Consider the following 24555-nt stretch of genomic DNA (forward strand, 5'->3'; position numbering starts at 1 on the left):
AAGTAAAGATTTGCATTTAGTCCATCCTTTGGTAATGTGCTCACACTATATCCGTATCTAGTAATGTGGATTTTCATAATTCATAATGGTCAGTGTAACATTTGATGAATGTACACCATACATCTCATCATATATAGATTATACAATGTTCAGTTAATACAATTATGATTTTAAATGATGTGTAAGTGTGATTTGCAGCAATGCAATTTCATGTGTTGCTGAACAGCTGACCTCTGGCTAATGGCATATAGTCAGTCATTAGAGGAGGTTAGTTTCTGACAGGTTAATTACACTCGATTAGCACTGGCAGCTCATGGCAGAGTTGCGTTGTGTCTGAATGGGCTGGAGCGGACCACGCGTCCAGGTAAATTTCCATGTGCTCTTGAAAGATGTGTGAAGGTTCTATGTCCTTCTCTTAGGAACAGTGATAGGATCTTCACTCAGGGGTTGAAACCCACCAAATCACGTGGAAAGCACACGCAGCCACCCAGTCACCCAGCAGGGTTTTTCTGTTCTTCTCTTCAGAACTGCATTCCCTGGGCAATGGCACTCACTACCCCTATCTGGAAAGCAGATTTTTCTGTGTCTGTGTTCCCCATGTTCCTTCCACAGTTTTTTATATATATTTCTTCATTTCTTTTTATATTTCATGGTATTTGATGTTGAAAAGACAGGAGAACACATCAAAACAACATGTCAATCCCAACCATGTGACAGTCAGCCTGCAAGGAGATGTGGATCAATGACACAAGCACGTGTCTATTTCAGGCAGACTCTGATGTTAGCATATTGGTTTTCATTTTCATTTTGACGTGCGCTGTCTTTGATTGGCATTAAGGTAGTGCGTCTCGTATGAACGTGGTGCAAGTAACCAGTGCATCTTTAAAAATAGCTAAAAGGCCACTTCTACGAGTTCATGGTGTTCTCCCTTATCTACTTCTTTTATTGGAAAAGTACTTCTGAGTAGCCTCTTGGTCTAAACTGAGATGCCAGTCCATTTTTTTCATTTTTGTTTGTTTCACCAGAGCTATTTGAGTTAAATAGCTCAAAAAGGGGCAGCCTTGTAGCATAGTGGGGAAGGAGCAGAACTAACCAAAAGGTTTCTAGTTCAGCTAGTTGGCTGGGGCACTACTGCTGTACCCTTGGGCAAGGTGTTTAACCTACAATTGCCTGAGTAAATATCCAGATATATAAATGGATAATATGTGAAACTGTAACCTATGTGAGTTGCTCTGAATAAGAGCATCTGCTAAATAATGTCATGACAATAATGTAATGTAATGTAAATACGTTTATTGCGGGAACAACAGCAGTGTCTAAGTCTGATGTCCAGCTCTTAGACTAGTGCCCTGACTAGTGCCCACCTTCCAGCCAGCCTAATCAGAGCACTTCTCCCCCTTGCAGTCGCCCCTATAGTGGACCCGGTTTTCCAGGATGTGCGCTCGCCGTACTACCAGCCGGTGACCCTGCGCTGTGCGGTGCTGAAGTCCAACCCCCCGCGCATTGCCCGAGTCTCCTGGCTGATGAACGGGCGACCCCTCCGGTCCGACGCCCCCGACACCCAGGACGCCCCGCAGCTGCGCATCGAGCGGCTGGGGCCCGGCAACAACGGCACCTACGAGTGCCGCATCAGCAACGGCGTGGGCGTGTCCTCCTGCGTCTTCAACGTGTCCGGTCAGTGCCTTCATACGCGACACAGACCAAAAGCCCTTTGACTGACTCTAGCCTCAGTGTTTTTTTATCATAAACTCAGTGTTATTCTGTCAGATGCTGTTTTTAAACAGTGCAGAATTATATGCTAACCTCTCAAGCATGTCCCCCAGCTGCAAGGTATATGCTAGGTCTGTCTAGGTAGGTCCAGCTGAACAGTCCTGTTGGGTATTCTCTTTAGTTTTGTCAGTGGGCTTTATGCTTTTTAATGCATATGCTCAATTAGCTAAAAAATACTGAAAACGCTGGCAACATTTTATAATACAATCCACTTATAAATACACAATAAAGTATTAATAGCTGCTTTATAAATAGGTAAATATGTTGTTGATGCTTAGTACAATAACTATAAATAGTACAAAAACTATAAATGTTATTAAAATATGTTATCTCATCTCATCTCAACGGTGCATATTGACCCCTTGAGTGAAATTTTATTTGGAATTTATGAAGCATTTTAAAGTTCCCCTCTTTGTGTTGTAGGAACATAAATTTTGCAGCTTCGTAATCATATGCATATTTTTTACTTGATCCAGAATGCTTTAGCTATGAACTCCTCAAACAGGCAATTATTATGGCCTCACTGCCTCAGAATATTTTAATGAAAAAGGAAAAATCTTGAAAACGGCTCAATTGTAAAATAATAGATCAGATAGTGAGTCTGTCAGGACGTGTCACCCGGATTATATGTCTTGCATTTATGAAGTTAAAATTAATGGCAAGGTACTTAACCCACAATTGCCTCAGTAAATATCCAGCTGTATAAACATTTTAAAGAATTGTAACCTATGTAAGTCGCTTTGGATAAAAGCATCTGCCAAATGAATAAATGTAAATGTAAATGTTAATAAAAAATGAATAACTAAATAACACCAAGTTGCATGCTTGTAACAGAGGCTTCCTTGGTAGACATATGGAATTATAATCAACCAACTGTACTTTCTCTCTCTCCCCCCAACCCCCTCGTTATGTAGGTCGACCATACAACCCAGAGTTCTACTACGACACACCCAACCCCATCCGCATCCTAAAGGACAACAACTACTCCTACAATTTGCAGTGGACTCAGAAGGAGCCTGCAGCTGTGGACCGCATTATTGGCTACAGAATCAACTGCCAGGTGAGGGACATGATTGTGACATATGACATATCCAATATAACAGTAGACACACAGGGCACCTGGCTGGCAGACACCAGACTAATTTGCGTACCTGATCAGCTGGTCCCGAGTTGTCTGCACATGACCATGTGCAGCTCCAAGGCAGCACTGATTTTGACTGTGAGTGGACAGAGCCATGCTTCCCTTTCCTTCAGCATTTGTCTTCCTTCCATCTCTCTGGCTTGAATTTATCTTGCTCTTTTCCTTTCTCTCTCTCTCTCTCTCTCTCTCTCCCCCTCCCCTCCTCCACCCCTCTTGGGTGATCCTAGTCTCAGTAGGCCGAGTCTTCCCCCTTTCCCTCCATCTCTTGGTCGCACACACTCTCTCCATCCCTGGTATTGACTGTTTGTGCAAGTGAAATAAGTGAAATAAATAGACGTGCACACTCATAATTTGAGCCGGGGGAATAGCAGGGCTGTGTTGGGAGCAGACAGCTGATCGATTGGAGCTTGTACTGCATTAACAAGGCTCCCTGAGTACTCTCTCTCTCTCTCTCTCTCTCTCTCTCTCTCTCTTTCTTTCTCTCTCTCCTTCTGCTCCCTTCCTCCTGCTCCCCCCCATCCTGCTCTAATTGATCACAGGAGAACCAGTGGTTCACTCTGTCTCTCTCTTCCCCTCGCTTATCAAAACTCTTTCACATTCAGAGACAGGGAAAGGAAGGACTACTGCTACAAAAAATACTGTTATATATATATATATATATACATACATATATATTGTTGACATATTCAACTAAATCACCCAAACTCCAAATGTTCTTTATTACACAAAGAAAAAGTTGCATGAAAACATTTTTTGATTAAAATGAACACATACCACTTTATGATTAATTATTCTGGAGCAGAGGGCCTATCAGAAACCCCTAGCTATGTTGTAACAGCCTGCAATAGTCTTCCTTGCTGGGTTTGATTAGCTGCCTTGTCTCTGTTGATTGGATCCCTTACAGTGCCAGCTTGACAGATATTGTTTGCCAGTTTTTTATTATGTTTCAGAATATACTATCCACACTGTATTTTTAAAGTGTTTTTTCCTCATACTGTATCTCAGAACAATATTCCGCAGCCACCCTAACGGCAAACCTTTTTATTTGCTATGAAAGGGGACTTGATGGCACGCCAGAAGCATACGATCACAGTTGTTGTTGAGCTGCAGGCCGCCCCATAGATGTTTACCAAAGCTCCACCAGACACATCAAAAACAAACTCCATGACTGGAGACCGTTTGTTCCTGTTCTCAGGTGTTGTTGTTGGCACGGTCATTGCATGTGCGCCTGCCTCTAGAACACAAGAGGAATGAGAGACGTGCGCTGCAGTCTTTATTTTCACTCAAACAAAGGCATCAGATATTCAGAGAGATCTGGCCACCAGCGAATAAAGTAAGAAGGGGGGGAGTATCTTGATGAATTATACAGGATGCAAAGGATTCAAAGGGGAGGGGAGGATTAGCACAACTTCTTTTGTGTGTCTGAACAGCTAATCTCCCCCTCTTTAAAAGTCTACCTTAAGTACACGCCTGCTGGGACACCGGCGTTAGCACCCTGTGGGACCCCTGTGATGCATCAACTTTTCAACATGTGGATTTGTTCTTGGGGAAGACGGCTTGTAGTAGTAATGTGGTGATACTGATAAATGTTTTATGAATACAGCCCAGAGAGATAGAGAAGTAAGGGATAAATGTGAAGTGGGAACGGTATTATGGTTACTCTATCAGTTCCGAAAACCGTAAGATGGAGGGAAATTCGTGGCTTCTCTTGGCTGCAGTGAAAACCCAACAATATAAATGTTTTGCTGACTTTAGATGTGGATTCGGACCCCTAATCTAGATAGCTGAATAAATGAACAAATCCATTATGTGCATGTATTTTTTATTCAGGCTTCGCCAGGAACAAAAAAAGGACCTGCAAATTGCTTTGCAAGCACGTCAGTCCAAGTCCCATCTAAAGGATAGCTGTGAAAAGTAATGGTCTTTGTCACTTGGCGGTGTCTACTTTTGCTCTTTCCTGTGTGTGTGGTATGTGTGCATGAGCGAAGAGCTAGCCAGAACAGAATTGGCAATGCCTGCCACCTAACAAATTGCAAACTGTGGTAGCCTTGCTGTCCTCTTAAGCACTTGGCCAGATTCATCACTGTGGAGCTCATTTATGTGATCTGCACCTCATTAAGATTGCATTAACACATTTCTGTTATTTGACTGAGCTGTAAACACAAATATTTTCGTATGGAAACCTGAAAATTATTGAAATATGTACAATAATATTAGCATATACCATGATATTTAAAAGCTATGTGGTTTATATTAGGATCTATCACTAAACCCTTACAAATAACTCAAGGAAAGGTACTGCAAAACTAATCATTTATAGTGGTAATTGATGTTTGACAAGCATGCATGAGGTATTCAGAAGAAATGATGAGTCTCCACTTTAGGACAGGCACTCCAAAGCAGTTAATTAATGCTAAAAGCCACTGCACTGGATGTTAAAAATATTTTATTATTTGTTAATTGGGAGCCTTGATATAAAATGCTATATAAATTTATGGTTTTTTGCAATTAATCATATTTATCAATATGGATGCCCTTTAAAAAATCATAAGCACATATTGATTTTGCAGTATGTGTTCACTATTGGCAGCATCAAACTCATAACTTATCCCTGTTACAGGTAGCTCGCACAACCACTAGTGTCCATCTCTTTCCAAATCCTGAAGTGTGAGCGGATATAATTAAAATGTTGCAGATCGATGCAAATGAACTGGATAAAATGAATATTCAAATGCATTCCAGTGAAAATGTGTTAAATTCAAATTTGCAGATCTTTATTTAGCTGTGGCCCCAGGGGGAACCCCTGTGGAGAATCTGAGTTCACACTGTCTGTCGCCCTCGATGCTTGGTTTGATGTGCAATGTGTATATTCAGATATCTTTTAGAAACAGATGCACAGACACAAGCTCGTTTACTGTACACACTGAAACCTCCACATGTGCACTGTTTCTCTGGCACACTCTTTCGTACATCACACACACACACACACACACACATGCACACACACACACACACACGCACACACAAACATACACACATACATGTAACACACACTGATACGCCTCCATTCTGTGGACATAAAGCCATGCTCAGGGCATGCACTCACACACACACCTACACACACTCAGTCGTGCGTTCACACTGCACGTCACAGTTCTCTGATTTCTGTACCCCGCTCAGATCCAAACTCCAGTAATTACATGCGTCATTATTGTGTCGCACTAATTCATGAGGGTTCAGCCTTACACCAGTCCACTGTCTCTCAAAACCACAGCCTATTGACGTGAACACGGCCTGTAAGTGAGATATTGACTGTGATGAGTCAATCTGTACTGACTCCACAATGGCTTTGAAGGAGTGCAGGCATGCGAGGGCTGTCATGCGAACCTGGTGTGACCTCCCTCCTCAATACACACACACACACACACACACACACACGCCCATGTCTACCCCCTACCCAACCCCTGCTCTGGTCAGCTCAGAGTAGATGTGTGGGAATGAAGGCAGAGAAGGGCTGGTGGAGATGTCTGTATACAGCGGTGCAAACTCTGCCTGTATCTCTGCCAGAGACATACTAGCACAGAAATACTGACAGCCTCCCTTATTCACTGGCCTGCTCAAATTCTGCCCAAACTGAGAGAGACAGAGAGGAGTGCAGCCTACAGAGGTGGGGCAACTGCTCCTGGTGCTTCTACTAATGATAATGATGATGACGATGACAATGATGATGATGACGAAGATATTAATGATAACAATGATGATGCTGGTTATGAAGGTGGTCATCAAGACTAAGAACATGTTTTAGCTCCTATTATATACTACACACCCTGGCAGATCTCATCAGTGTGGACCTTGCAAATCAAACAATTTTCAGATCAGGATCAAACAGGAATGCAATTAATTCCACAGGAGCATTCATGAGTCAGAGACCATTAGGGAAAATCTGTCAATCAGTGAGCTCTTAAACCAAACACGCAAGTGGACACGGACACACACACACACACACGCGCGCGCACGCACGCACACACACACACATGCATGTTTTTTTTTCAAATTATCTATTTATACAGATGTACATCTGAAAGATTTCAGAATAATATCTGAAAAATTTCCAATTAAATAACTGAATTTCTATGTGAATTTAACATGATCTCCGTGATGCCTGACTGTGTGTCCAATTGGCACAGAGTACACAGAGTGTACTGGTGTGTTGTTTTACCATGTATCTGGAGTTCTATATATGTTGCAATGGCTGATTTTTTTGGGCTTGTTGCTGAGGAGTCCTGTGTGATGGGAGTCAGACAGGCAGAGCTGCAGCTCCCCGAGGTTCAGCCAGGGTGCCTGCATGAGGCCTCATTCCGCTGTCTGAAGCCTACACTTTATCACAGAGAGCCTGTCTGCTCCCACTGTGCAGGAAATTAATGGCACGCCGCTGTCTGAGGGAACGGCCAGCGCTGTGCGGTCACACACTGATGAACACTCGCGTGTGCTCACATGCGCCGATACACACACTCATATCCCCCACGTGTTGGAGCTGCGCTGTGGAAGGCAGATGCTTGTTCAGTCATTTGTTCGTTGACACAATATACGCCTTCCGAGGCGACTGTACATACAATAATAACCACAGGGACCATGGTTAAAAAGACACCACCATACCAACTGCATGCGTGTGTATACATGGGTTTATGAGCGCATATGTGCGAGTGGATGTGTGTGTGTGTGTGCGCGTGCGTTTGCATTTATGTGTGTGTGTGTGTGCCTTTGTGTGTGGCGCATGTGGAACGGTGGATGCGCTGGATGACTGCGTGATTGTTAATTGAGGAGAGCGCTTCAGCGCTGAAGTCCTACGCACACTAATGTGTTTCTCTGCCCTACTTCCCGAGCCCATGGCTAAGAGCCGTCTTTGCTGGGGACCCAATTAGACACATAACAAATGTGTTTGACCCCACCAGGCGGGTTAACAATGTATCCGCTTCACGCCGCCGTAATCCTCAGCATCTTTTGCTGTGGGCGAGGCGCGGCGAGAGTGCAGCCGCAGCGAGGAGGGGTCACTCACATGTCAAACCCTCCCGCTCGCCAGAAAGCTTCGGTGGCCCACGCTACTGCACAACATCAAAGCAGGCCGCTGCCTTCCACCGCTGCCAACATTATATCTATTGACATGATAACGTGGCTCTGCCTGCCGCAGAGGTGACGGATGTGAGACCCGTGCTGCACGCAATGCGCAGCGCTACTGGTTCACTTAGCACAAGAGTGGCTTCAGCCGTACCATCGCTATCCCATACTGAGAAGTACCATTACACATTGACTGCATTGCATTACATTATTGCCATTTAGCAGATGTTCCTATCCAGAGTAACTTGCATACAGTAGGTTACAAGTTTATTTAGCTGGATATTTACTGAGGCAATTCTGGGTTAAGTACCCTGACCAAGGGTACATCAGCAGTGCCCCAGCAGGGAATTTAACCAGTAACCTTTACGAGCACTGCTCCTTACCACTATGCTACACTGCTGCCCTGTGTGTGTGTATGTGTGTGTGTGTGTGTGTGTGTGTGTGTGTGTGTGTGTGTGTGAGTGTGTGCGTGTGTGCGTGTGCATTGATCTTTGTGTCTCTGACCCTGTGTGCCTGCACTCTGCTCCTGTTCCTGTCACAGTCGGCATACACGCGGGGGAAGCAGACAGTGATTTCAAGACAGATCAACGTCAACGAGCCCCAGAAGGGGGTTCTGATGTCCTACACATTGACCGATCTGCGCATCCCCCTGTCCTACGAGGTGTGGCTCACCCCCATCACCTCGTACGACCAGGGCGACACCGCCTACCGCATCATCCAGTACTCTGAGCGTAAGTACCAAACCCCTGCCAGCATGGCTGCTCTGTGTGACAGAACGCTTGATCCCCGACAGCATGGCTGCTCTTGGTATTTCTCACCACAGTTGCAAATGGTGATTGTCTGTCACCTACAGAACCTTCTCGAGTATGTGATGCATAGACATGATATGAGTAACACATGATTATATTACTGTCGGGCCTTGAAAACATGTTTCAGATCTCAGAGGATCAGTTCCCCGGGGTACTTCTTAGTGTGACTTTACCTGTGTTTCCCTCAGAGTCATCAGATTATCAGTAACACAGATACTGGAATGTGTGAATTGCTCACACAGTAGACTGTGTTGCATTTTAAAAAATGACATTTTTTTTTTTTTTTCATAGCTTACACTTACCTCAGACCATCAGGTGAGTAAATTTCCCTCCCTCTCTTTCTCTTTCTTTCACTGTTTAAAGAAGATTTAAACAGTACACCAATAGAACAAATTAAAACAGTACAACAAAGGTGCACATTAATTAACTGGATACATCACAGTAAGATAGATTATTTTAGATCACTGTCTTTATAACATTTCAACTGACAACATCGATATGGTCTTAAAGCTCAAGATCTGGTAGAGCTTCTCAGTGTGGGTTTGTTCTCTTAGTGTCTATGTCTGTGATTTTAATCACTCCAGTTTGTTCAAAGTTTTTGGCTCTTAAGTCTGTCCTACTGAAGGACAGTTCTCCTTTTCTGATGACTTCCCTCTGTCTCTCTTTCATGGCCTGCCCTGTGCTTTCTTTCTCTTTACCTTCCTTCTCTATCCCTCTCTTTTCTGGTCTCCTCTTCTGAACTTCTTTCACCTACTTCTCTCTCTCCCCCTTCCTTTGGATCTTCTCCTCCTCTTGTCCCCTCTCTCTTTCTGTGTCTCTCTCCCTTCCTCCTTTCTTCCTCTCCCTCCTATCTTCCTCTGATCACAGACCATGTGTGTGGCTTTGAGGACGAGAGAATCTGTGGTTTCTCTCAGGATCGCAGCGACGTGTTTGACTGGACTCGGCAGAACCATCTAACCCAAAACCCTAAACGCTCTCCAAACACTGGGCCAGACACAGACAGGAGCGGCACCAAAGAAGGCATGAACATCCATACCACCCGTGGCCTTTTTCCTCCATATCCACTCCTTGTAACCCTACTCCTTTAACTCCGTAAAACTCAACTTTGTGTTCTATTGAGTAATTCACTGAAAAATATTGCATGTATTTGCCCATACACAGAATGGGAGTAGTGTGATATAAATATGGAGAACAAGAACAGTGGCTGAGGTGGAAAAACCATCTGGTGCTGAACATACTCATCTAGACAGTATGTTGATAAGATATATTGGAAGTGGCACATGCATACAATATTAAAAATAACCTCAGGTCAACCCACCTCCTTGTGACATATTCTGCTCCAACTAAGAATGAAGTTCAAGTGCAGTGACTTCAACCTCCCAATTTTTTTTATAAACTTTCAGTCAGTGCACTTTAAAAATGCATATCTTTACCTCACAGTACTTTTGCAGAGGCTGAACAGCTGTGCCATTTTCAATGGCACATTCTCACTGAGTGTCATGTTTCTATCGCATATGGAAATGCAATGTGTTTTTGAATAGCAAAAGGTCAAAAAATTGCACTGGTTATCGTCCCCCCTGGCATGATGTCAGCGAGCGTGCTCATGCTCCTGCGTCCTGCACCTGCCCCAATCTTCCCTGTGTGACTCTCTGTACAGTGTGCCTCTGATCATCACCATCTCCTGACCCCTGATGTGTCCGTCCACAGGATACTACATGTACATCGAGGCGTCACGGCCAAGGGAGCCAGGGGACAGGGCACGCCTCCTGTCCCCTCTCTACAACGTCACCGCTGCCAAGGGACCAAAGGGATCCAGCCGTGTGCCCTACTGCATCTCCTTCTTCTACCACATGCGTGGGAAACACATCGGTGAGCGATGGCGTCACTCTCGGAAAGTGCCCTCCCCCAACCTCCTGTACAATGCACAGTGTGTTGTTCTTTTTTTTAAAGCCCCCCTGTCTTCCACTGAGACAGATCCCTGCCCCATAAAAGCATCTAATCACTTCTGAAGCTTGGCTGGTTCCATTGTCTGAGTGTGATAGCAGCTCCCGGGTACAGGAGTCCTGGCACTGCTACATGCCTGTGAACTCTCTCTGATCTGGCTGTGCTCTCTTTTACCTGATTAAATCCTCACATGAAATATGCTAAGCGAGCTGATAGTAATTCAGAATGTCCAATTAATTAATGATGGCTTGCCAATCAAATCGTTGAGGGCCTCGTTTGAATAAAGATGAGCATTCGCCAGGGAGCTCCAGGACCCGGTTATGGAACCGTGACTGTATTAAAATGGTCGGGGAGCTGGACTCCTCCCAGGAAGGTCAAGGGGTTGTGTATCCAAATGGGACCTGAGAGGATGGACCTCCTTGGCCCCAGTAAAAAAAAAAAATGTTCTGTGTTTTAAACTTTTGAATTACTTTGAATTAATTAGTCATTAGGTGTCAGAAAAAAAAGTTTAAGCTGTTGTAAACGGCAGCTGTGTGGTCTCTCCGGTGTGGTTCGGATGAAATGGCCCATTTGATCCGCTCAACACTTCAGTCGTAAACATGTTGAGAGGGCTGCTCCCCTCGTCCCCTCACGCTCCCAGAGCAAGCGTGGCACATCTGTCGCCCTCCATGCAATGCATGTGACTGTGTGACCCTGCAGGCTTGAGAACCCCCTTCAGCGCCCCCCCACCTTACCTCTCTCCCAGCTGCCCCCACCCCCACACCCCCACTATACATGCACTCTTCAATATTTCATGGGCAGCTGGCTGACAGCCTGATCTGCCTGTCCTCCTGCACACCCTGACTGGAACTGCTGGCAGCTTCCTCCTGACACACCCCTCCATGCCCAGTCGTATGGACTTCTCTCAGGTGGCTATCAGTTATTTTAACTCTAGGGTCATTGTTCCTATTGAAGGTCTTGCCCTTTCCAACATAGACTGTTAGTTTTATTTAGGTACAGGCTACTAATAGCAGTCACTGTATTTGAATGATGTTCTGTTGTCATCATAGAGTCTAATTATTGGAATGCTGAGATGAAGGCGCAAGAGCTGTTAAACCCCATAGTAACTCAGGGGCAGGGGTGTAAGTCTGGGTTTGACCACCAGCGTAGTTCCTGGGGGATTTATCAAAGAAGCTACGCCAAGGGTTGTCTTTCCTTCCTTAATAAAATGCAGTTTTAACAAGCTGTCCGTCTCCCTCCTCGCAAGGACCGTGCAACTCTCCCTTTGACAGCTCAAACGATGTGCTCCCCATGCCTGGGAAGAAATGAGACCTAATGATTTATGAGGTGGCGTGATGCAATCAGTCATTTGCGCACTGGTTCATCATTGCATGGGCTATCAGACAGCTTTATCGAATGAATAGATCTTGCCATACATTCCATCCACGCCAACAGTCCCCAGATGATTTATTGGTCTGTGCGATGGCTTGAGAGGTCCATGTACCTGGATATCTTTGAAACAGTCCCATAGTGCAGATGTTACACAGCAACAATGTCATGCCATACATCACTATAGGAGTCTGCGCAGTGAGTGAGTGGGAGAGGAGACAATGTCCATCCCATAAAACAGAAGGGCACCCTTCCTGTTTTATGGAGACTGAGGGGTCTGGAAGGAAGTTTCATTGTTATATTACCTTATTTGGCTGCTTAGCATATACCTTTATCCAGAGGAACTTACAGAGGTTCCTTTATAGAGCTGGGTATTTACTGAGGCAAACTGGGTTAAGTACCTTCCTCAAGGGTACAACACCAGTGCCCCACTGGGGAACTGAACCAGAAGCATTTCTGTTACAAGCCCTGCTCCCTACTGCTGTGATTCCATTGTGACTGGACTCACATGGCTGTACATTAGGAACCTTGGATTCTCTCTGTGGTCGCCGCCATTGGAACCTAACATTAAGCTTTCATTGTCTGCATTTTTTTCAGTTGTGCACGTGGATGTCTCTCAGACAGACAATTTTCAAAAGAAATGTTTTTGTCTGCAGGGCTTAATGGAGATGATCTTGCTTTAAATATATAATTGCATTTTTTAAAAAGTATAGCTGTATCATTGTAAACGTATGTATTGATAACTTGGGCCCAGGGCTCTTTCATGAAGGAATATGTTTTATCAATCTACCTGCAATTTGGCGAACTGTGAGCAGACACGGACACTTAATTAAAATTAAAATTGAAAGGCAAAGGCCATTTATCATAATCAAAATCCCCTGGCTCTAAAGCAGGAAAAGCCTCTATTGTGACACGATGAACAAAAAGCATTCCTCTTTTGATGTCAAGGAATCACCCTGTCCTCTGGCTCATTCAGCCGTGCAGTTGCATGCCTCCTGTTGATCCTCTGAGATTAGAGTTTTCATGTGGTGTCTGTGGACTGGGCATTGGTGCTGGATCTGTAATACAGAGGAAGATGATGTGTGCCCGCATATTGGGCATGAAGAATAATACCCTCTGACAGTTTCCCACAAACAGATCACCCACGACACTCTCTACAGAAGGCCTGTGTGGAATTTTGAAGCCACAGGTGAAATGAGCCGGCTGGACCTCCTCTGCCCCATGCCTGGGATGGTATGCGGCCTGGCTCAAACTCGGATCGGTTCCATGGGCTAATATCAGCTAATATGAGGGGTTCAAGCTAATCTGCTAAGTGACTGGGCTGGCGTTGACGGGTCCTGTACAGATGCCATGGTAAACGGATCCACAGCTGCTCCCGCCTAATTATATAGTGTCCTGCTGGGAGACACTCATCCCATTAGAAATGTACAAGACACTGTGGTCTCCTCAGTTCAGTAAAAGCATTAAACAACATTTAATGAGCTTTGGTTCCATTAAACAATATTTTGACAGGCCCAGTTTGCTAGGAGCTGGGAGATGGCTGCGGGGCTTGCAGTGAATCATCGTGCTGTTTATCCCTGTTATTAATCACTCTCAGACACCAAGAGCCTAATTGCACACAGCCGCTGCCATCTCTCCATTCAAAGGCAAGTAAAAAAACCTTTGGATTTTAAAAATAATTGTTAATGCATAATTATTATTAGGCACTTATCGATGGGGATATTAGCGGTGGCTTGGTGCGTCTGTAATAGAAGACCTTGTATGATGTCTTTTTTCCTTTCTGAAGGACACTATGAGGGCTAGTGAGATATGATGGTAATACTGAGGGTCTTTTACAGTACAAGTCCTTGTGACTGGAATGGATATTGGCAGGCAGGGGCTTCCAGTGGAGGTCAGCGCATTCTGCTACCAAATTCTGTTTATTCACAAAATGTCATCTGAATTAATTTCCTGGTGTAGTTTCTGACCAGCTAGCCACTGTGCATCATGATATTGCTATGCCTGGTGCAAAATTAATATACTGGTGAGAGTGGAATGTGTGAATTTTAAAATGAACTAAGGTGAAGCAACATTGGAGAAAATATTAAGGAGGTAATATAAAAATCGAGAAACCTGTAGATGACCATATTTGATAGAAAGAGGGGGGGAGGGGGGCTGGAGGAGATACCAAGGCAAAACAGAGAGACATGGACAACTTGGCATCAAAGGCAGCAAAAGGAAGAAATGGAGATAGGAATCAGAGGGTCTGAAAGACTGACAGTCTAATGACTGAAAAAGAAGAAAGTGTTGTGAAGAAACAATTAAAGCTAGAAAACATGTGAACTAATCACAAAGACTTGGTGGGACCTGCACCATCCATTCACACATACGCACACACAGACACACAGACACACACACATACACACATCAGTCATTTAGTGTGCTGTTGATCCTTGCTCACTGACTCATGGCTGACTTTGTTGTCTCTGTGTTGGGCATGTGAGTGTTTGTGTTTCCACCACCGCGTCGACAGGTCTTGTAATTTTGGGAGTCAGTTGACCTTTTTAGCACAAGCAGAGGATGAAGGCAGCTGCACTTGTTTGCATGGTTCTGGCAGGCTTCCTGTTGACAGTTTGGAAAGACAGTGTGGTGCTACAGAATGAAGAAGGATTTACCAGTGCTGTGGCACTCCTTTTACGCCAGCACACTCCCTGTCTCCACTGTCCTGATATTGCTCATAAAAAGTTATAGATTATTGTGTCAATTTTTGATTTCAAACTTGTCCTCGTGTCTATCCTCATTTCCTCTACTTGGCCATAGCTGCCGTCACTTAATCCACATATTTCCACCAACAACCATTGCATGGAATTGCTGTAGTAAACATAAATCCATACAAATGGGTGCTATTTACAAGTGACGTGAAGTTTGTCCGTGCAAGCGCCTTGCAACAGCTAAACAGATTCATCATGTGGAAACGTCCTTCGTTAAATGGACCTGGAGTATTTAAGTACATTTGTGTGTCAGGCTCGATCCTGCACCCACCCAGCCAGTTTTCTGTTCTCCTGGGCAGGGCTGATAGAGCCATAGCCACCGCTCTTGCAGACTGACGTTTCCAGAGACATGCTTTGCATTAGTTATCTGGATCGATAAATCTTTAACTACGCACATCTTCTTTTGGAAACATAAAAAAAAAAACAGAAGTAGAGAAAAAGATCCTTCCAGTTATCCTCCTGTCCTCCTGAACCAGAGCACTGAAGAACCCTGATAAGGGCTGCCGGATACTGGCGAATATAGACTTAAGGAGTTAATTAGTTTAAAAATGCATGTTAGAGCTGAGTGAAAGGAGAGGCAGAAAAGGAGACACTGAGGGACATTCAGTGAGGGGAGACTGGCAGGGCTCATGCGATGGTCACGTCTTCATGCCCTCTGCTCGGCACACGTCCTTCTCCAGGTGCTTGTGTCACGTGTTCGAAAAAGCTGGTGATTTTTGCAACTTGCGACGTGCATTATCATTTCTCAAACACACATCATCTGATTACGTGTAATTTCCGTGACTTCAACTGATAATTAGTCTCCAAGCGGTACATTTACCGGTAGAACCCGCAGCCGCTCGTGCATGAGGTGTAAATAGCATGTGTAAAAAGTTGATTTGCCAGAGCTGAAAGATCGGCGTGCAGCGTGGCAGCTTGGCCAGGTGGTGCATTTTAAACAGGGGGAAAGGAGGCTGTGCTGCGTGGGATCATCGAGCTCAGCTGGAGCTGTTGCGCCGCACTGCGTGGTCGGATGGAGAGCTGTTCATATTGGGGGGCTCCACAACATGGCAGAGACACAATGTTCCAGAGCATAAATGCGGCCTATTCCATTGCTGGAACCTTCACCTTTGCATTATTCCGCTGAAGGGCCGCTGGAGTGCTGTCATGTTTCACACATACTGCACGTCCTTCAGCACAAGTACCTCTCTCTAATGATCTGTCCTTGGTTATCCCTCTCCTGCCAGCCAGCTGCAGACCTGTCTCCGGTAGTCCCTCCTCACTCCTCTTCCCTCGGTCCCAGTGCGTTACCCATTGGCTGCTTCACTCTGGGTCTCGTCCAGCCCGCCCCTCATTTGAGTTGCTCGGCAGAGGCCCACAGCTGGCGTGGCTCGCGGCGTCTACGTGTTCCGTGACCCATTTATCAGGCTGGTTTTTCAGTGGAGCAATCCAGGTGAATGAGCTTGCTCTAGTGTGCAATAGATTCCAGTGATTTACACTGTACCTCTCTGCTGCCCTGAACGTATCCAGTCCTATACCACATCCCCTACTCTTTTTCTCTCATTCCTCACTTTTTGTCTTCTTCTCTTCATGCACCATCACACCCCCCCCCCCCCCCCCCAAGCCTCCAAGCCTCTCATTCCAGAGCAGAGAGTGCTATCAAAGGTTCTCTCTCTCCTGTTGCTCCTTTTCACACTGTTTACAGTGCAGGGTAGAGTCCGCTTTGCAATAAGAAAGGGATCACTCATCTTAATATTGAGTGCAGAGCAATTTGCTAGCTGCTAATAATAGCCCAAACCCAATCTCCTGTTTATTAAGTTATTAATGGGCCCATTATCCTATTCCCCTGCACTAGAATGTCATCAACCCGCCAGTGCGCATTTGCCGAAATGGCTTGTGGTATTTGTGACACAATTAAGAGGCGCTTATTTTGGTTTGCCTTAATCAATTAAGAAGATGCATAGATTAGCTGTAGCTTGGATGAGTCAGTCCACTTTGAAAAGACTCGGTGTTCTGTTTTTTTAGAGTTTCTGGGTGTCTGTAGCTTCAGGCTGTCTGCTATGGTTGCAACACATCAAAAAGCTGATTCTTTATGGCAGACTAGGAGGACCAGGTTTTTGAGGAGCTCTTTTTGTGTGTTTGACTACAGCTTAGATCTACAGCATCTTCAGCTGTGAAGAATTCAGATACATGAACATCCAGAAAAGCAGTGACTTTATTACACAGCTCAGCCCAGACAGTAGTAATGATGTCACCCACAAAGTCTCTGAGTTCCACTGGAGCCCAGGTCCAGCAGGGTGTTTGATGGTTGGAGTACACAGTGTGTTCGCAGACTTAGCTTTCCATTGACAGTTTACTATGTTATTCCTTGACTATGACCAGCAGACACCAGACCTATATCTATATGATACTGTATGGGTTTTATGTTTGCAAGTTCAAGCATTGCTTATGGTTTTCTTGATATAGAAAGATCCAGTCATTCTGAAAACACGATACAATACAATATTGTAGTTATGTGAAAACAAGGAGTCAGAGTACATTGCATCTGTTTGATATATTTTACTCTTGATATTCTTTTTACAGAAACTTATGAAGGTGATCAAGTTTCTTTTACTCTTAGTAGAAATCACCCTGGTTTGCTTTTCCATTCAAAAAACCAGCAGTGAGTTTCTGACTGCATTATATATTGGTCTCCTCCAACCACAAAGAACAAACAATAATATAATGCATGAGTCAGGCGGGTTTGATGTCTCTCTCCACAGAATTGATTTCTTTCATCCGCGCAGCAGCAAGTGGGTACCCAGACACGCACACACACGTATGCAGAAACTTACAAAAATACATGTGCACACACGCACACACAGACAGTACACGCACACACATGGAAATCTACACACACGTACAGGCACATACACACAGACCCACAAACACGCATAGGTGCCACACTTACAGTGCGTGTGAAATAGACACAAAATACCCAAACATGCAGATAAAGGCACACACAGACTGGTACTTTGGGACCCCACTCTTCAGATTTAATACCAGACTGTATGGCATGTGATGAAATGACTGTGGAATTTTAGGCTTTCGCATACGCGACTGTTCTCATCCAGTGGCACCCCCTGTAGGCCTTGCAGAGATAGTGGCAGTGGTGACAGTGTCTCTGTGTCTGCGCTTCGTCCTAGGCTCCCTGAATGTGCTGCTAAGGGTGAAAAGCATCGCCACAGTGGACTCCCTGGCCTGGACCCTCTCCGGAAACCAGGGCCCTGAGTGGAAGCAGGCGAGCTTCATAGTCAACCCCATTGGCCCTTTCCAGGTACAGTGCTGCATCAGACACACAGCAGGAGCATAACTATCCCATCAGAGACCTAGTGGAGCTAAAGTAACAACTTTATGTTTCACCCAGGTCAGAGGGTGGTTTTAATGATTGTGGTGACAAAAGTGTCACCCGACCTGCATGACACCATGACCAAGGCTAGGCAGAGGTCACTTTAAATACGTGTGTGTGTGTGTGTGTGTGTGTGTGTGTGTGTGTGTGTGTGTGTGTGTGTGTAGGCATTCATGTGTGTGTGTTATACACTGCTTTTCCTATGATAAAAGTAATCTGTGAGAGGAAATTGGCAGAGGGATGTTTAAGATGAGTAAGAGTCATTGGGAGAGAAAGTACAATGTTATCTCACCATTAAACACTAATAACCCAGTGTAAAGGTCATCCTTGCTCCTTGCCGTAATTTAATGGACGGTAGCGGTAGTTATAGACTGCTGCCTCCTACACCCATTAAATATTTAGGTAGAGCAAGATATTGGAAAAACTAAATTGGGAGGGGGGACGGGGCTCAGACTAATAAATCAAAAAAAGTGTTTGCGTAAGGTTTCTCTGGTTTGCTGTTTGTGGGTTTGTTGGAATTTAATCAGCTGATCTTTTTCCCCTCTCCACATGTCTCACATCACTAGAATTATCACCACCTGCACCGTTATCTCCTCTTCATGCTGTTCCTGTTACCCCTTGTGCCTTTCATACCTCCTTCAGTCACTTGAAAAATCTGCTTTTAAAATTTTCCGTGCAGTCTTATAGAAGCTAGCTTCCTAAGCAGACTAGGTAAGCTTCTGAGCTGTCAGCCTGCATTTCACTCCAGACTGCTCACCAAACATTGAAGAAGATCAGTGGGCCTAGCGCTACACAGCCCTGAGGGGTTTTAGAGGTGGCTCTTGACCAACTGCCGCTGGAAACGTGGAACAACTTCTCACACCGGCAGTAACTCCAGTGCAGAGATTAAGAGTTGAGTTGAAGTGGACGCCGCTGGTTTAGGTTCAGAGACAAGGACGTTTTTAGCAGGTTCAACTTAAGGATGGCTAGATGGACACGCTGAATATGCATTTGGCCAGGACATTGGGAAACACCCCACTTCTATACAATAATTGCCATCAGGTCTTAAATGACAACCGTGAGTCAGGACTCACAAGCCGCTATCCAGAATTGCCCCTTAAATAAGCAAGATGTCAGTGAGGATGTAACGACTCAGACAAGGACTCAGTCGCAGACCACGGGAGCTTTAGGTTCCAGACGGGTTTATTGAAAACACAACACAAAGCGAAACCAAAAACGGGCAGTGTCGATACCAGGAAGGCAGTCCGAGGGCAGAATCAGGTGCAGAGAAGAGGAACAGACAGGGTCAGGAATCAGGAAGGCAGGCGATCAGGCAACAGGACAAAGCGGCAGGCAAAAACGAAGTCGAGGCGCAGGCAGGGTCAAATATGGGAACTATCAGACAGAGAGAAAACGGCAGGGATGAAACAGGCGAAAACACACTGAGACGAACTAGCAAACAAGACAGAAACAAGAAATAGGGCTGGGCTGATGAGGGAACTGGAAACAGGTGTGCAGGCAGGCCGGTGGAACTGATCAGGAGGGCGGAGACAGGGCGGAGAGCGGGGCAGGGTTGGAACACAAGGAGAAACAAACAAAAGCACATGGACAGGGGAACAAACAAACAAAGAGAAACAAACAAAAACACTACGGCTAGGGAGGCAGAGTACTGACAGAGGGACCTTACTACATGATGTCACATCTCCAATTAAACATTCCAGGGCCAATATGGATCAAAGGAGTAAATGGTAGGTTATGGAACGCATCATAAAAGATTTGATGACTGCTCCCCATGGTGTATGTTGGTCATAAGCATTTCTGGCCAAAAAATGAATTTAATTATTTAATATTGCACTGTGTCAGGGAACAAGACAATAGTGACATCTGTTCTTTTCAATGAACTATTTGAACTTTTACAAGGCCAGTCAGAAGATTAATCACAACTTAGTTATATGTTGCTTTTTCATTTATTCAAACAACACTTGGTGCATGGCTGCCACCTCCTGTGTTTCCTGTCAGATCAGTCTGAAACAAGGTGGTTTGTGGGATGTGAGGGATAATTTGAGGGATACTTTTTGAGGCACCTCACCACACTATGAACGAAATTAATGCTGGGGGCATATCCTTTTTAAGGGGTAACTTCGGAATGCAGCTTTGGATGGCTTTCATAGCAAAGACAGCATAGTGTCCCCATCATTGCATTGGGGCATTGTCTTTCTACATAATCACTGCCCTTCATCACTGAAAAGTCACTGCTCTTTACTAGCCTGTTAACAACAGCTGCTGCAGAAGTAGCATGGCTTTCCTTGGAGGCCTCCCATCTAAGCACACACCAAGCCCAATCAAACATGTCAGCTATTTTGTGAGGAGAACAGGGTGATATGACTGCTTGCTTTGATGTTATTGACTATTTAGGGTTGTTTGTAAAACTGTTGAATCAAACTACCTGAGAAGTTATAGTGCCTCATAAATCCACCTAAGCATGAGGATTTATTATGAGTTTAATGCCAATCTTTATAATGCCACAACATTTGAGTGTTCCTCATCTGGTGATAAAATGGGGAAGAACCATGAATTATAATGCTGTCGTTATTCCAGATAATACTCCATAACTGCCTCCAGCCCCCGGAGACACAATTGGGTATTCCTATTCACGTATCTCCTGATCCAGCCTCAAGGAGCAGCATGGATGGGGAGGGGGTGAACACAGGCCCCTGTGCCCTCAGCAGAATCTTATTTTAGTTTAAGTGCTGCAAAAATTGGGACTGATGCTCCTTCCTTAATGAATAGACATAATAAAGTTAAAAAAAAACAGCCGCAGACTCCTCTCCAATCTGAGGTTCTCATTAATGAACCACTGAATCCTTTCAGCGCTCATCAAATATTTATCCCCACTTTTGCTTTGGCGATGGTGTGCAGATTGGTGTACCAGTGTGACACTGACGGCTCACAAATCACACACGCAGTGCTCCCGCATTCTCAACACTACACCCCTCTCTCACGGCCCCCTCTCCTCTCCTCTCTCTGCCCCTTCCTCCCCCTCACAGGTCTCAGCTTCACTGAGCCCTGTTTCATCTGTTTTTGGATGTGTGGACACAGTCTAGTGTGCCGATGTGTGTGGTAGTCAATTTAGCAAGGCTAGAATATGAAGCTCACTATGGCAACGTAAGGTTGTACAGAAACCTACTGCAAAAGGGTGTGGGTGCACAGATTAGTAAGCTTTAGAGGCACAGATGTGATGTTTCTCTGATGACTCCTGGCACAACTAGTATTCTGTCTGACTTTCCAAATGATGTGTTTTGTTTCATTTGATAATTAATGATTAGAGTGAAAAAGACATGTCAGGAAACAAAGTGCAGAAACTGTATCACTGTCCCCCATGTTGTTTCATATAATTCATTCATGCACTGCCATGAACAATTATGGTTATATCACAAATTAATGTTGCGTTGGCCAAAGCTTACAGACTCCAAACAACTGAAGCATTAAAACCAAAGAAGCGATATTTTCCAGATGATAGTGACACGAGCCATATCCAGCCACTCTCATTGTAATTCAAAGACAGCTGCAGATGGTGTTGTTATCAATTTGCTGGAATCATTCTAAATTGCATTTTAAACCAAACATAGCAACCAGCATATTTTAAACATGCCAAACAGTGCCACCTTGATCTGAATGCCAGCATGATTCTCACTCTCTCCTGCACACTCTGAAATGTCTATGGTCTCTTTAAATGGAGTTTATCTGCAAAGGGGCAGTGTCTCCTGCACATTCTCTTCATTTTCAGTCAGGACACTTTTTTGCACCAATCAATGGTAATGACTGAGACGGTTTCTTCTGACAGTGGGAATTACAGAGCCGTGATGTTGTTGTTTTCATTCTTGGCTGGCGTTTTATTTATCTATTTCTCCATCGATTGACTTCAGTGGTAAAAGTGAACACAGAGCTCCCAAGGTTTGTACTCACCAGGCAGAAAAAAAAATTCAATCACAACCTGTTTGAAGATTGCTTTCGGAATTTCCCCATCAAATCATATTGCAAAAAAAAGGCTGTAATACACAGGTTAGTGTAAGCAAAATTTTTCCCTTTGTCATGTTTGCACTAAAATTACCTCAAAATACCAACAAATTCCTCAATTGCTGGAAATAACTATTTGTCAAGGTTAATTGCTTCTCAGTCAATAAGGCAGCAGAGAGTTCTAAAAAATAATGAACAAATAATGAATTTTCCTCTTGGGGGTTTGTTGGACATTTTGAGGGAAGCTTCAAATCTTCTTTTCAGGTAACATAACCACAATTCTGTTTTATTACTTGAAAGTGCAACTGTTATAAAGGTAATCCATATGTGACATGAAAACTAGGGAGGTTGAGAATCTTTAAGAACACTCTTTTTGTGCAGCAAAATATTCCATGTTAAATCAACTTAAGCCAGCAGGGCTCAGATGTGCTCAGAGCTAATTTACCAATGAACATGTCAGTGTGTGGCAGATTCATATTCACACTTGCACAAATTTTAAACTCAAAACCACTTAGTATTATAGCTAGCTTCATTAGTTCAGCAGGACTGTAATTTAGTGTGGCCATATGAATCCATTGCCGGTGGTGTGTGTACATGGCTTCCCTTAGTTTTTAGGCTATCTAGTCAGGTTAGTACAAGTTATCTTGTGGGAGGGTTTGAGTGGTGTTGTGCTCACAGTGACCGGTTTGGGAATATTGTTAGCCTGGTCTGACACTATTGCTCATGCAGCTTGAATGGATACACTTCTGTTCTCTTGTGCTGGAAGTCTGTCTGGATAAGTGCATTTGCTAAGTGAATGTAATTTAATGTAATGATGAAGACACATATGTTTATCGTTGCAACAATCTATGTAGTGCGCCATACAGAAATATAACATGTCAACAGCAATAAAGTTCAGAATACACTTGGAGACTACATTTTGATTTACATAATGAGATTGTGTAATAAAATGAGCTGGGTCTGTCTGTCATGGCAACCAAATGTTCACACAACTACTGATGTTAACATCGGCTGATAGCCACACAGCTTGTGAGGTCTATGTAGCTGCTTTGAGCGTAAAAAATCACTCCCACTGAGTTAGGCAGAAGAGGGCTCTGCAGACTGCTGAGATACTGCTGAAGTGTGTACTGAAACTGTCAATGGCACATCTATGTTATGTCAATATGAAGAAAAAATGTAATATTAAAAGAGAACGGGGTTGGCTTTGAAATACAGTAAACCTTTAAAGGTTCAAAGGCTTGGACTCAGCCCACAATAAATTGTAGTAAAATAGGGTGAAATAATATAGCTGCCGAAGAAAAGTGTCACTGTTGAAAATGTCCACAGCTGTGATGAACGAGTGTTTTCACTGCGTTGCTGTCGGCGGCGCATCAGCTGCGCCTTGGGGCGGGGCGGGGTGTTTCCCTGTGCGGCAGGGAGTGAAGCCATGCTCCGAGGACACACTGGACAGCGTATTGATTAGCTGATGAGGGATGTCTCTGCCACTTCTCTAATGTTTCACATTAACGGTAGAACATGGCTGCTGCCAGCAGTGGGTCAGCGAGGCTGAGGCCGTGCCGGGCGCTCTGAGGTCTTGCTGAAAAGGCTGACTTTCAGAGCGCCCTTCTCTTGCCATTACTGTGGATTGATGCACATATAAACTTCTCTGTCCACGAGTAGAGTGCGGATCCTGTGGTCAAGGGAAATAACTGACTCGCCTCCACTTACTGCTCTTCTTACAACATGGTTTTTGTTTCTTTTAAGTAATAAATATAGGCTGAGGAGAATGGACATGAAAGAAGCATATTCTACTCATATTTAAGCCCATTTTCAGACTGTTTGTTCACTGATTTATAGCTCAGAGCAAAAGCATTGATTACTTCAGCGTTTTAAATATCTGGATGAAGGATTGTTGAACTTTGTGACCTATGTACTTAACGGAGCTACTAGTAATCAATTTCTGACAGACAATATGTACAGTAATTTCTACAAATTACTGATATTTATTTAAAAGCAAGTAGATCTGCTACATTCTTATGTGGATAGTTAATGTCATATACAGCACCATATGGTATATACAGCACCATAGAAACTATCCATCACCATGGGCAGACACATCTCCTAGCAACAACTACTAGTAGGTGTAACATAGTAATAAATGCCAATCACCAATACTGAATTAGACACACATGCGTTTATTGTATTAATAGTTATAAAGACTGAAAAAGAATGTGTCGAGACTAAAGTGTCTTCAGATACTTTAAATTTCTAGTCATTTTTCTTGTCATTTTGGGAATGTTTTGGGAAGCTGCATGT

General features: G+C 44.2%; 1 protein-coding gene across 1 annotated transcript in view; it reads left to right on the forward strand.

The window, feature by feature from the left end:
- Positions 1–24555, forward strand: part of LOC118787531 (MAM domain-containing glycosylphosphatidylinositol anchor protein 1) — a 122244-nt gene that overhangs the window by 88786 nt on the left and 8903 nt on the right. Inside the window, exons 10-16 of the mRNA XM_036543122.1 lie at positions 1405–1674; positions 2685–2830; positions 8568–8757; positions 9127–9150; positions 9703–9855; positions 10543–10704; positions 18062–18192. Of these exons, the coding sequence (XP_036399015.1) occupies positions 1405–1674; positions 2685–2830; positions 8568–8757; positions 9127–9150; positions 9703–9855; positions 10543–10704; positions 18062–18192 (1076 nt within the window). The remainder of the gene's footprint in view (positions 1–1404; positions 1675–2684; positions 2831–8567; positions 8758–9126; positions 9151–9702; positions 9856–10542; positions 10705–18061; positions 18193–24555) is intronic.

The sequence above is a fragment of the Megalops cyprinoides genome, chromosome 12 (assembly GCF_013368585.1).
Source record: "Megalops cyprinoides isolate fMegCyp1 chromosome 12, fMegCyp1.pri, whole genome shotgun sequence".
Taxonomy (NCBI): Eukaryota; Metazoa; Chordata; class Actinopteri; order Elopiformes; family Megalopidae; genus Megalops; species Megalops cyprinoides.